The following is a 13,933-nucleotide window of genomic DNA, read 5'->3' as shown; positions in this document are numbered from 1 at the left end:
ATAATCAATCAATATCACAACAGTAACTGCACAAAAATGAAAAAAAAAAAAGGTCAGAGAGAAATCAATAAATTTCCCATCACTACCGAGTAGTGACATATTTATGCATTGAACAGTAACAAAATGGCATTTAGAATTGGGTCTTGAATACAAATGGACTTTGCATACTAAATGTGCAAATAAAAACTGAAATATGTTACTCTTGGCACATTGTTCTTACTTACATGAGGGTTGTGACATGAACCCTGGAATTTCTTTCTATTTCCAACACTGGAAATGAATACACATTGATCCATACTGATTAATTATCATATGGCTGACAGTATTTGTTCATGAGAAGATTACCAGCCGAGGAAGACACTCTTGTCAGTTGTCAGAGGCAGCATTGCGTATGACTTGACAGATCAATTCCTTACTCATAGAATCTTTGTGTCACAGGCCATTCACACCACTGCATTCATCAAGTTTTCAGTTAGGGAGAAATTAACAATAAACAAAAGAGTTACTACTACCCCCTCATTTACCGTGGTCAGTATTAACTGTGGGTGTCTGTGTATATTTTCTGCTATCTACACTATACATTAGACCTCAACCAGTTTGTTGTGAAACTGCTCCACAAATTACAATAATTGGACCTTTAACAGGAATTTAGCACAATAATACTTTCAGCTACAATAACTTCTAATCACTGCAGTTTAAGTTACTTTTACCAAGAAAAATGGATTGCAATGAATCAATGGTAGACCTTGAAACAATGGTACCTATCCAACATATTTACATATTTCATATTTCTCTTTTCAGTAAAGTAGAGATTTTAGTACATTTCTTAGGTTGAGTCTCCTACAGGATTCCAACCCATAGATGGGAACAACTAATGGCAAGTACACAAGTCAGCTAGACTAACGCTTAGTCTCTGAATATACATAATTTTGATAGTAACAAACCCAGTTAAAATGAAAAGGAGCCCAACTTAACCAGAGATTCAAAATCTGGAGAAATCTAGTCGTGCCCCATTTAGGAATTTAGCACTGCATAGAAGGCTGGGCAGTATGGAAAAAAATATGGTTCAGGGATTGTGAGACAGATTGAAAGTCAGCTATTATATTATAACCCACTCTGCCACCGCAGCTTCCACACACCGTAGCTACCATCTCCTCAGTTTATGAGACAGCACCTGCATGCTTGAGCACTACTGTGTCAGTAATCAAGTGTGTGCTTGTACTGTAGATTAACTACAACATTGATACTGAACAAACACAACCACCAGACAAATTAAGTGTCCTGTCTCCACAGCAAGAATCTAGAACGTCATTACCTGAAAAACACTGTCAATCCTTGGTGTTATGTGTGTCTGCAATCAACACTGAAGGCTGCATGATTACATTCTGGATTTTAACAATATGTAATAGAGTACATCCCTGTTATTACAACTTGTTTTTCACGATAGGTCTTGTCTTCAATTTTGATTAAAATGGTAATAATCTTTTTAACACTGTATTTGAATGAGAAACCCCGTCCCATGGTGCCTGTGTGACTGGTGCTGTTCACCTACAGAATAAACTAACTTCTTCTGTTATAGTCTATCAAAGATTAACATTAATAACAAAGTCAGTTCTTCTGTTTTCAGTATCTTGTGTAGAAACTCAAGCCTTTAAGGTTAAGTCTTTATATAAAATCACTAAATTTGTTGGACCCTGGGAAAATCTTGGTTATCTATAAAATGTAAGCAACACAAAAGGCTTGAATAAGCTTCAGAATGTGCATAACGTTTTTCTGTCTTGCATGAATATTGTAACAACATTCTCAAGAGCATTGCATGAAATATACACACATAATGACCTTTCAAATGAGCCATTCATTTTCAAAGACAATGGTATATCAATTTTTTTCATAGGTAAGATGGACACACTATTTTGAAGGAATATACTGCTTACAATAACTGCCATATATATGATACATTCTCAAAACACATATGCTTTTAAATGAAACATGAGACAATATTTGCTCTCTTGGCGTTCGATAACATCTATCTCTGTGCAATGAAATCTATTAGCTATAATTTTACAGCCAACTGCATACACTCCAAGATAAGAGTGTGGCTGTTAGGAGACAGATTTGACAAGTGTCTGGCCAACATAAAAATGAATAAAAAGAATTTTAAAAATATACTTATTCCAGTATAAATGCAAAGGTGTTTGAAAGCAGAGTACTGTGAGTAAATATGTTTGGCTTATTATATTCTACGGCAATGAAAATTCCCCAACATTAGCCAAAGTAATGGCAGGCAGACAATACAAACATACTGGAGTAAAGGTTCAGAACCTTGCATTAAAAGTTAAAATGGTTTCTTTCCGAGGAGCATGACCCAATTACCAAAGTGTGCACCCCTTGAAGGACTTGCTATGTGACAGCCAGTGGCACATGAAGGTTTTCAGCACTTTCAAAGGAAAAAAACACACAAGAAAACTTTCAGTGGGAAGCCGCAATAGCTACAAGGTATCTTTGAGTTCTGCTACACCAATATGCCAGAATCTCCTCCAGGCTCGTGCCATATGGTTTCCCCATTTCTTCCCTCCTGCCACGCAATCAATACACGACCTAGTGTTCCGGTGCTAGTTATGCTGAACAGAAACAAATTTCAAACATGAACGCATGCTAAAACCTGTAAAGAAGGTAAATGCATCAGAATGATGAAGTAAGACTGAAAACGTTTAATATTCCCGAGTTTGGCGGTAATTCTGTTGCTATGCAGTAGACGAGTCTGCTTCGACCGCCTCATGAACAGATTTCCAATTACTGCCGTGAAAGGCTGGCGTAAAGAGTAGCATAAACCTATAACACAGGACTGGAGGCAACTACTTGTTACAAAGGAATCACCTAGAACAATCGAAGAAGGATAGAAGCTACACAGAAAGAAACAACATTTCTGAACCCTGTTCTTTTTTCATCAGAAACTCAATTTAGACAATAGATATGGAAATTAGTTACTGTCTCCATTTTTTCAGAAAAATAATCAATTCAGTAAACAAATGATAATACAAGACCCTCACAGATATACATGACCTTATTTGTGTTCTCTGGTAGTTTCCATTCTCTATTTATGAACTACAAGTCTTCACATTGTAGTCTGAAACAAAAGGTGCTTTTGTTTCTATTCCAATTGGTAATTATTCATTGACAATTTGAATAGAACAAAAGTGAAGTGATAAAATCAAGGTCACTTCACTGACCTACCATATTCATTGACTGTGTTTTGAGTTTCTAGTTCTAACCATTGTAAGATTCCTATTTCTGGACATTTCTGAACAGTGTTTTGCTTCTGCAATGAAGGCACAAGACACTTCTTGGCACTGCCAAACTACCAGATGTGTGGACTTCATTTCAAAATAACATCTTCATCCAAAATTAATCAATATCGGAGAATGTAGAATATTGCCAATGGAAAAATAAATCCGAGTGCACGTAATTTCTACCAGCCTGAATATTTAATCATAATGCATGGTGTATGTTAAAAATTCATGCACACAATATTAGTCAATTCAAAATTCACAAATGATGATGATAATTTACTCATCTACGGCAATAAAATGTCGGCCATTACCCATCAAGTTTCACATGCACATTCTCCTCAATCAATCCCAAAGTCTCTCTACAGTTATTTCACCAGTGAGAATGTCTTGAACCATAGCTTCATTCTCCTTGTAACCAGTAAGAAGCTTCGATTCTCAATCACTTTACTGTTAACTTGTCACTGAAATTCTATGCAAATTCAGCAAACCATTTGTTAAAGTTAGGATTCTATTTATGTTAGGCCACCACAACAACTCCTCTCCATTGCAGATTACCCTTCTAAGACCACAGCAGTGATATTTCATGTGCGAAAAAAACAGTGGCAATTCTAGGGTCACATTCAGATCATTAGCAACATTGAAGAGATCATTTGTGTGTCTAACTTGTGACAGGACTTGGAGGTCTGCTGTGTAAGAAGTTGACATCTTTGGTTGTGTTGCCCCAGAGATACACTAATGCCAATACTTGAATATGAAGACTTGAAGACATTAGCCCAAGGAAAACACATAGTGAATCTTGTCTCAACACACACAAAGCATTAAAAGAATAATAACAACAGAAGAAGAAGAAAGAAGAAGAAAGAAGAAGAAAGAAGAAGAAGTCTCCTGAGGTACCTACTCTACAGGAGGGGATTCATGAAGCATTTTCAAAATACATTCTGGGGGGTCAGCAATGTCCAGTCTTGGAATAGACTCATACTCAAAGTAGATCATATGGCTGAGTACAAGTCAAAGGGACAGAATCTCTAACAAACCTGTCATTAATTTACAATGGAAAACAAGTCATGCTTAGTGTTGTTTGGTCAAACACTTGAAAGAACAGGAAACACCTGGAATTCATGGTAGAGCATTGCTAACACATGACCTTGCAAGTTCACATGGTCCTGTGATGAATGGTGAAAAGGTCAAATCTTCCCTTCAATGACCACAAAACAAGAACAAAAGAAAATGTAATGTGGACCACAACAAATCTTTTCGACTACACAAACATCATGTTTTATGTCAGGAGGATGTTACAAAAACACTGGGTGTCACTGTCAAGACTTCGTGCCATAAACTGTTCATGTGCTTATTATATTCCCCAACTTAAGAACATCAGAAGTGAAATTCACACTTTTAAAACATGCAGACCTCAGAAGTAAAAATAACATGCATGCATGTACACAGTGTGTATTGCACTATCGATCAACATCCTCGCTGATGTTGATCATCTTCAGTTGAGAATCATCATCAAACCTCTCTAGGGGTGAAATGGTACACCCCTGTAACCCATGGTAAGGTATGTATCGCAGTTCACGGCCTTCTCTTCGGTCCAATTTGTTTCGGTATATGCGATATCTTAATGTAGAAAAATTTCAAAGCCAAATCTTACAATGCTTGATAACATGAATAAATAATAACCACAATCTTTGTTATTTTGAATGAACAAACCTGACATTTATGACTAGATAGAAATGACAGCACAAAAAATGAAAATTTTGTTACTGAATTACAGTATACTGAACCAAAGGCTACATACTGCAGATCTACTTATACCACAATATACAGTATGTGCGTTAACATCACATGATACGGCATTCATATCTCGTTCTTGTATGATGCCACTATTACAGTAGGATTTGATCTCTAACATAAACAAGTAACTGACAGGTATCACTTCATTTCTCTGGACCCCCAAATATCTTCCTACATGCTTGGTTGGGTGGGATACTGAAGTTCCAGCCAGGTAAATACAACAGCCATTGTGAAGCAGTGCCCTTACATTACTGTCTTTTTTCTGTGAACGTTTCTACAACAACAATGCCTACTGCCAGTGACTCCCACTGATGGGCAATCAACTCACTTATCAGCAGCATGCCCCCAGGCACCCATCATGTTATAGATCATATTGACCTGCATCATAACATACAAACACATGCATGGCTGGAGACTGGAGCAGCTCAATGTGTCTGAATAAATGAAAACGGCTCAACATTGGAGTTATGTTAGCACTCATGTCCTCTTGCCCTCAGTTCATACCAGTTAGGAGGATCTGTTGTATATTACCTTACCATTTTCACACTTTGGAGGCTTTCAAAAGCCTTCTCTACCTAGTGGTTGATTAATAAAAGCTTCAAATTAATATGTTATTAGAATTTTTCTAAATCATCCTCTTTTCATAGCAAAGAAAAGACAACTGATTTAGGTGTAACCTTTCTTCATGTTATGAATACATATTATGAACACAGGGATGTAATTGAATGTCACTATATATCATGATTTTTAACATGTTGATACTGACTGGAAGCTCCTGTATAACTATCATCACTGAACTGACAATTCACTGCAATAAAAATATTTATTTGTGATGGACAATCAGAAGGTAGAAATTTCTTTTTTAAACATAAACTACATCAGCTTATGTCATATTTCACATTAGGCAGCTCACCTATATCATCCAGAAAATATCAATTAATGATTAACTAATAGACCATAACATCAAAATTAAACATTTCCAACAAATGACATCCCAAATTAAACCTCACATTTTAGCAGATTCCACACAGTCAATTAGTCCCAACTCAAATTTTAGTTAGCCATAAAAAGCAGATTATTTGACCACTGGCAGGTGCAAATGTGCAGATGAAAAATTTGTTCGCTGTATGTCCAGGGGCTAGGGCTCTATATTGGCAACAAAACTGTACTGCAATAAACTGCGACACAGGTACCCATATTGCGCTGTGTATTGTGATATATTGGGACCTTAAGTATTTGACAGTGAGTGGCACTAATTCTACATGTCAATCCTGTTTCAATAAGTCCCTAAACATATATGTTATGGTTCTGATAACAGCAATGTCAAAATTAGGTTGCATTGTCATGGATACCATTTTCCTTTTTATGCAATGTCGTGAACAATTGTATGAGTAGATTTTAATTGAAACCATAAAGATTATCACAAAAACTTCATATTTTCTTTAACCAATATACCGGTTCTCAGAAAAAAGATTGCAATATATATCGTTTCAAAAGTGCACTGTGATATACTTGTATACAGGTAATACCGTGCAACTTTACCAGGGACACATTCTGAAACCCTGACAAGTGAATGAAAGGCAACATTCTGCCAAGATGCAAATGCTTGGAAAGCACATTAGTATTTGGAAAATTGTTGACTTCACAGTATCACACTAACAATATCAATTTACAATACTATATCCTGCTTCCTGGTCATTTTCTGTCATAAGGGCTAGTGAAATGTCCGAAACACTGAGAAATCAGAAGCACATTGAGACATCTGAAGTACACTGAGACATTTGAGGCCTAGTGAACACTGCCTGACCGTTCTCTGTCACCAGACCAATCAAGGCTACTTGGCACGTTCACTGCCCACCCGACTGAATGGACATCATATTGATCACACAGTGTCCAGGTCAGAATCAAATTATTATGGATTTACGCTGCATCTCAGGCTACTCCTTCCTGGATTAAACACTAAAAGGACAGAACATTCAGCCCCAAGCATGCCTGTCCTAGCAGGACATCAGTCTGTGCAGGGCTCTTGAAATAGAAATTCATCTGGGATATCAACTCTCAAATTTGCTGTTAATGGCATCTAGTCATCAGGAAAGAGAGTTGTTTCACACAGGAAATATATTCATCACATGTATAGTCATCCTTAACAAATATTCCATAACATTTCGATCAAACATTAGTAAATCACCTACTCATATCAACTATACCTGTGGAGATCCGGTAAGAATAAATGTTCAGTATTCAATACTTGTCGTAAGAGGCAACCAATAGGACTGGGTGGTCAAGTTCACTGACTTGGTGGACATATGTCATCATGTCCAAACTGTGTAGATTGTTGCTCATGATGTTGATCACTGGGTTGTCTAGTCCATAGAGGATTATTTACATACTGCTGTCATATAGTTGGAATTTTGCTGAGTGGCATAAAACTAACTCACTCACTCACTCACTCATTCCTATCAACTGCAGAAGCGATAATCTGGTGTCTGTATTTGAAAAGTTGGGGTTTGAATACTTGTTTGTAGGCCTGGGCTTAGATTTTTTAAGCTCTCTTAGCACTAAGATAGTCAAAAGTGCCATACATTAACATTAACTTACAACTTTCATAAAGCTAAAGGAGCTTTGAGAATCCAGGCCCTTGGGATATTAATCTTAATATGACAGTAAGCAACCTCTAACATATCAGTTGGGTGACCATCTTCGCAAATGTGCTAAAAGCAGTAAAATTTTGTTTTTCTTATGTATGATTGCTGAAGGATTTCCCACAATATTGTGTTGACTTTTAATGTCCCACAAGTAACAATATAATTCATGTTTCCATGGTAATCCAGTTTTCAACAGTGATGTACATTCATGACTATTCTGATGATAACCATTATTCTGACTGCAGGATGCTGCTTTCATTTGGAAACTCCATGCATACTGAGCATCTATACACACTGAATCTGACTTGTCAGCTGTAGAAATATTCTGCCCATTCTAGTTATGTTTTGTCATATCTATTATGTGTAAAATCTGAATTCTAATTACACAAGGACATCTACATCATACATCAAGGTTGACTACCCAACTGAACTAACTGGTCATAAAGACTGAACAAGATAATGACATTACACCTGAGGTGATCCCAAAACCAAGTTATGTAACCCTGGCCAATTGCAAGGTATCAGTGAGGCATTATTATATAACAGTGATCAAGGCATCAACTGAAGGAGGAGGCTGGGATATGATCAGATCTGTGCCTGAATGTAACCATATACTTCTCACCATCTTTACAAAGTACATGCCTCAACGTAAGACATGTTAACACAGCTGCTCCAGGTGTAACCTATGTTGCCAAATTCTAGCTACAGTGCTTTTATTGCAAAATGTTACAATAATAATGTAGATGCAATCATTTAAATGTTTTTTTTTCAGAGGTTTACCTACTCAAAAATTGCACCAGGTGCAAGTTAGACTGACAACTAGGTTGCATTTTGTAATATGGATTAAACCAGTGCTAGTAAGAAAGCACAAAATGGAGCCCTGCTTTATCACACCTCTAGGGAAGTCATGTTTTGAAAAACATGGAACAACTCACTCCTCTTAATGAAAATGTTTCCTATCCAATTAACTGTTTTCATAAAAAATGTTATAAACACTGACAGTGTAATATTCTGTTACATTCTACTGTACTGTCTGTGACAGCCATATCAGATTACATTAGTAACAGCTGCAAACTGGGGAATCTATGTGAAGATGGAGAACATGTAACATTGCCACAACAGTTACACTAATATTTTCAATATACTCCAAATGAATTTTAACAATGAACCTGGATGACTAATACAAGCTGGTGGATACTGAAGGCAGTTACATTTTACATATTTTATTATAAAAGAATAATTTTTTTATATTTTAACCAAAACAATTTGAATCCATAAACATGAAACATAAAATGTGTTGGTATGGTCAAACCAATTGATGAATATATACTGGCCAAAATGAGTTAAGAACATTGGTATTTCTTATGGTTGATATTTCATCAGTGTGCCAATGAATCAATAGATTGTTATTCATAATTTCAAAATTTACATATATCCCTAACTATTTTTGTCCAGCATAGTACTACTGGCAATACAGAGGTATGATGACCCAAGCACTGAAACCATAGTCCTACTTTCACCAGGTCTTGATGGAAGGGGGCATCAGGATGACCTTGTACCTATTTTACCATGGAATTATCACCAGCTCAAATATCTTGCATCAGACAATTGTTGTCATGTAACTGCAAATTATACCATCTTATTTTACCCAGAGGAGACTGGAAAGTGGTTACCTTGGTAACTATACTCACCTCACACACACCAGCAATTATTTCCAAGGAACTGGGTCCAGACCAATGGAAGTAAAGGGGTCTCTGTTACAATCCTAATATTTAAATGTGAAGACTTACTGCCTCCCCTGATTCCCTAGTTCTGCAATGACACCTGGACCTCTCAAATTTTGTGCTTGTCACTTGCTATATGTAACAAAAAATACCTATGTTTTAGCTGACATGACACCAGTCAATTACTCTGATATTCTGTCTTATGATCCTTCACTGGTCAGAGTTCCTTGAACACCATAACATGTACAATGACAATAACCCTGATTCCAGCCTGCCATCTATGTTTCATCTGTCTGTAGTCCTTGGTGTTTTGAAAATGCAGAGAGAATATCATAAACTTTCATAGTGAGTCTAGTTTATGACACACTAAGCAATATTCCATCTATATGTAAATAATCGAGTCTGGACCAGACAATCCAGTGGTCAGCAGCAAGAGCATTGATCTGTGCAGCTGAGAACTAATGACATGTCAGCGAGCCTGACCACCTGATTTTGTTTGCCACCTCTTACAGCAAACATAGTCAGCTTTTATGGCAAGAATGGATTGATGAAGACCTATTCTATCCCAAATCTTCACACGTCCATAAGCTTTTTGTAACATGAAGTGAAATTGAATATTTAAAACAAAAACAAGAACAAACAACCTTAATTCTGTGATTAAATAACCTACCTGATGACATGTGATAAGTATGGCTGCCACAGCAAAGGTTCCAGCAATTCCCTGAGCAGCTTGGGTTTGTAGGAAGATGAGAGGTTGATGTGTCGCATTGGTAGTGCCATTGGGGACCAACGGCTCTGTTGTAACGTCAGACACCATAGCTGTTGTTATTTTAGTGACGATGGATGATGTCACTGAGGGGGCAATGCTTGAGTTGCCCCCATTTGACTCTGTGGTGTTTTCTGAACTCATCTGAAACAAGAACACACACTCATGTTATAGACAACAGTTCTTATTTCATGGCAAAACATAAACTGATTAACAATACATTTACACATGATGTTCATATATATGATATGTATGAAAAGAAAAACACAATAGTATTTGGGTTTGTTTGACTTTTAGTCCCTCATAATGGCAACTCTTCATAACATAGACTGATCTATTGATTGTTGTTTGGTGCAGCACTAAGCAAAACTCCAGCTACATCAGTATATGGCAATGGTGTGTAAATATTTAATAACTGAGTCTGGACCAGACAATCCAATGATCAACATTATGAGTAATGATCTACTCATTGGGATATGCTAACAAGTGTCAATCAAGTCAGTGAGCATGACCACCTGCTAGTTCCCGTTAGTCACCTCTTAAGACAAGCATGGGTTAATGATCACCAAATCTAACCTGAATCTTCTTGAGTCATTACTGGTACAGTGGTAGTCATTTACTATCTTCACAGGTAACATAGCATTGGACAACTTACTGAACTTGGATAAACAAAATTGAATTTTGAACAGAATGCAAAATTTACTTTACAGGCTATCTAGATCAATGTTAGAAGTCCAAGCACATTTATAATAATTCTACCAGTATAAAACTGAACACAAATATCCCGAACACAAACTGTGACAGTTAAGATATTGATTGAAGCAGAATGGGTTTGGTGTAGTGTTTTGAGCTGATTGTCTATATGAAACACTGACAACAGCCATTAAACATTGCTTGTTACTGAACTGCCATACCAAATTTCACTCTCAATATATATAGTTATTAAAAGGATGCGGTACATTAACTTTGTAAGAGTGAAGTAGCTATCACAAAAGGGAGTTCAGCACTGCACATCATTATCATTATGACACACACTGTGACACAGTACATGACACCAAATGGCTATTGAAATGTGACATATTTCAAACAGTCTTAGGAGTTGGGACCAACTGAAACTCAAATACATTCTTTCAGACAATCCATTATTGTAATCTCACATCTTAATTTATAATCATAGTAACTGAAAACCTGTCAGATCAGGTTTCAATCCATGGTGGGTATCGGCTACTGTGATTTGACATTTGATGTATATCAGAACTGAAAATGGTCTGAAAACTAAAACCATTATGAAAATCTATGAACATTTTATCATGTTTATAAAGTACATTCAGGTCACTCTTTCAGTTCTCTCCATCAACCTTATTGCCACTTTGACAGAAAAACATGTTTCCTGTTTCATCATTTTTTGTATTTGCATATGTGTATGCACACACATACAACTGGCAGAAAGAAATAAACCTATATGCTTGAAACACTGACAAGGTCCTGTGCTTAAATTAAATGAATGACTGTAAAGGGATCGTGACTGATATGAAGCTGGTTCACACTCTTTCACTCGAGCAACCACAGGGTGAAGTTTTCATTATGTCAAGCATAACTCACATCTTCTTGGATAATTCCAACCGCAAAATAGTTATGGTATTAAACGCTTTCGTGGCTTCAGAACAAATCATGTAATTAATGATGTAGCCATTATCTTGATCAATACTCAATGTAAAACGTAATGCACCTTTCCTGTTCACAGGCGCACCATTACAAAACAATCGTGAAATTATTATGATCATAAATATGAATTGTATCAACAGCTGATTTATTCGAAACTGAACAAGTGTCCAAACAGCATTCAGGACTGGTTGCGTTCGAAGGAGTATTTTTGCCTTCCGTCTGTCACTTCGTTTCGACTAATTTCAAAGCTGGTGATCGGTAATACATACCCTCCTGCTCTCTCTAGATATTTGTACGCACGATCTTCATTTCATAATTCAGATCATCCAAACGTATGACAAATATAAATCCAATATAAACAGAGCACTGTTTTGACACACAAAATTGTCAATATATCTTCCGATAGCAAATGGCGATAACAGGAAGTGACGTACGCGCACCTGAGGATGACGCGAAACATTAATCTGACAGATTCAAGACTTTCCTGAACACATTTCTAACGCAATCTTCCGTTTTGATAGAACTAAATCGCTTTGGCAATCGTAACTTTGACTACTTGCTGAAGAGTTTCTATACAGACGTCGTAGTGAATGCATTTTCATTTAATAACGCTTGTGTTGATAGCCACTTCCATCAGTTACCTCCCTTATTGGCGTTTCTAATATCGAAGATAAATACAGAAAGGGAAAGTGGCGGGAACTGTGTGTGCAGTTTTCGTGATAACAATAATAAAGTAAATAATATTTCTGGCATTATACACTAAACCGCCATCATGCAGAAATCAATTATGTAAGTATGTTAGTTACATTCCGTAGTCAGGATCGACCCGATAGTTGTCGATTAGAAAACAAATCGTGATCATAAAATTCAATTTGATCTGGTTAGTGACGTACGGACGCAGGCTGAAATGTCACCGATCTTATCTGGCAGAAACACTTCTCTCCCTCTAAAGATCAAGCAGAAAACGACCTCTTGTATTTAGAATTTGCATACAAATTAAAACCAGACATGTAGTTACGGTGGTTTATTAACTGATTTTGTAAACATATATTTGCACACATTACTAATTGAAGGGATCGTTGTATATAGAACCGTTCAGCAGTCAAAATAAGAATACAGAAAGGTACCACAAGACGAGTCCATTCTGCATTGTGCCTTTATCAAGATTTGAAATTTTATGCAGTTGTATAAAAACTGATGGCATGAACTTTTTGAGAGGCATTGCAGAAGCTGAAAAGCAATAGGAATGAGAAGTCTTTATGGATGATCAACTTCTTTTTTGTACAGTGGCACATTTCGCTATAGATACATATAAACAGTATAAGTATCTATACCGAAACACCACCATTGTATAGTAAAGAAGTTGATCATCCATGAAGACATGATATTCCAGTATTTTATTACATTTCACTTAAAAAAAAGTAACTCAAGTAATGCTAAAGGGATCGTTGTTAGCACAGGTACTACCCAGGTACTTTTCTGTATACAGAAATGTACCCTAGCCAAAGTAAGAATACAGAAACGTACCCAGTACCCAAAACGGCAGATGAGTCCACTTTCTCAAGCCAAACCGAAACTGGTTTGTTCTGTTGTTCCAGACCTTGAGCACTTTCTGGGCATTAAAAATTGTTTGGCTGACCTTTAGAATACAGCACCACAAACATTAAAGACACGCCAAAATACTCTTTTACGTAATTGCATGTGACCTTGTTTAAAAGCATGTTCTCGAAACAATGCCCTATGACGCTGTCAAAGCAACAAGGTCATCAAGCTCAGCAAGAGCGTATGAGCTCCGCTTACTGATCTCTACCAGCCATATTATTGCAGAAACCCAACAATGTTGTGAGTTTCCAGTAGTAGATCACCGGCAGATGCCCAATTTTTTCGCAAGCACCAATTTAAAATATTTTCTCTTTTGACTAATATGCTCATTTCTTTGTATTAAGAGGTGCTGAGGTGTTATATTTTGTGTATTTTCATATTTTGCATATTTTGAATTTAGTTTGAATGCCTTAAACTAGTCACATTTTGCCATATTGTATAATTCGC

At 36.7% G+C, this 13,933-nt stretch overlaps 2 protein-coding genes across 3 annotated transcripts in view; one reads left to right on the top strand and one right to left on the bottom strand.

Annotated features, from left to right (window-relative positions):
* LOC137283278 (transmembrane protein 184B-like) overlaps positions 1-12,311 on the bottom strand; it is a 39,461-nt gene extending 27,150 nt beyond the window's left edge. The window contains exons 1-2 of the mRNA XM_067814728.1: positions 12,154-12,311; positions 10,124-10,363 (exon numbers count right to left, since the gene is read on the bottom strand). Of these exons, the coding sequence (XP_067670829.1) occupies positions 10,124-10,363 (240 nt within the window). The 5' untranslated portion in view covers positions 12,154-12,311. The remainder of the gene's footprint in view (positions 1-10,123; positions 10,364-12,153) is intronic.
* LOC137283272 (DNA ligase 1-like) overlaps positions 12,305-13,933 on the top strand; it is an 82,576-nt gene continuing 80,947 nt past the window's right edge. For both annotated transcript variants that reach the window (XM_067814714.1, XM_067814713.1), the window contains exon 1: positions 12,305-12,673. In XM_067814714.1, the coding sequence (XP_067670815.1) occupies positions 12,657-12,673 (17 nt within the window). In that variant the 5' untranslated portion in view covers positions 12,305-12,656. The remainder of the gene's footprint in view (positions 12,674-13,933) is intronic.

Source organism: Haliotis asinina, chromosome 5 (assembly GCF_037392515.1).
Source record: "Haliotis asinina isolate JCU_RB_2024 chromosome 5, JCU_Hal_asi_v2, whole genome shotgun sequence".
NCBI classification, from domain to species: Eukaryota; Metazoa; Mollusca; class Gastropoda; order Lepetellida; family Haliotidae; genus Haliotis; species Haliotis asinina.
Note: the sequence above shows the minus strand (reverse complement) of the source record. Positions and strands in the feature narration are given on the sequence as shown.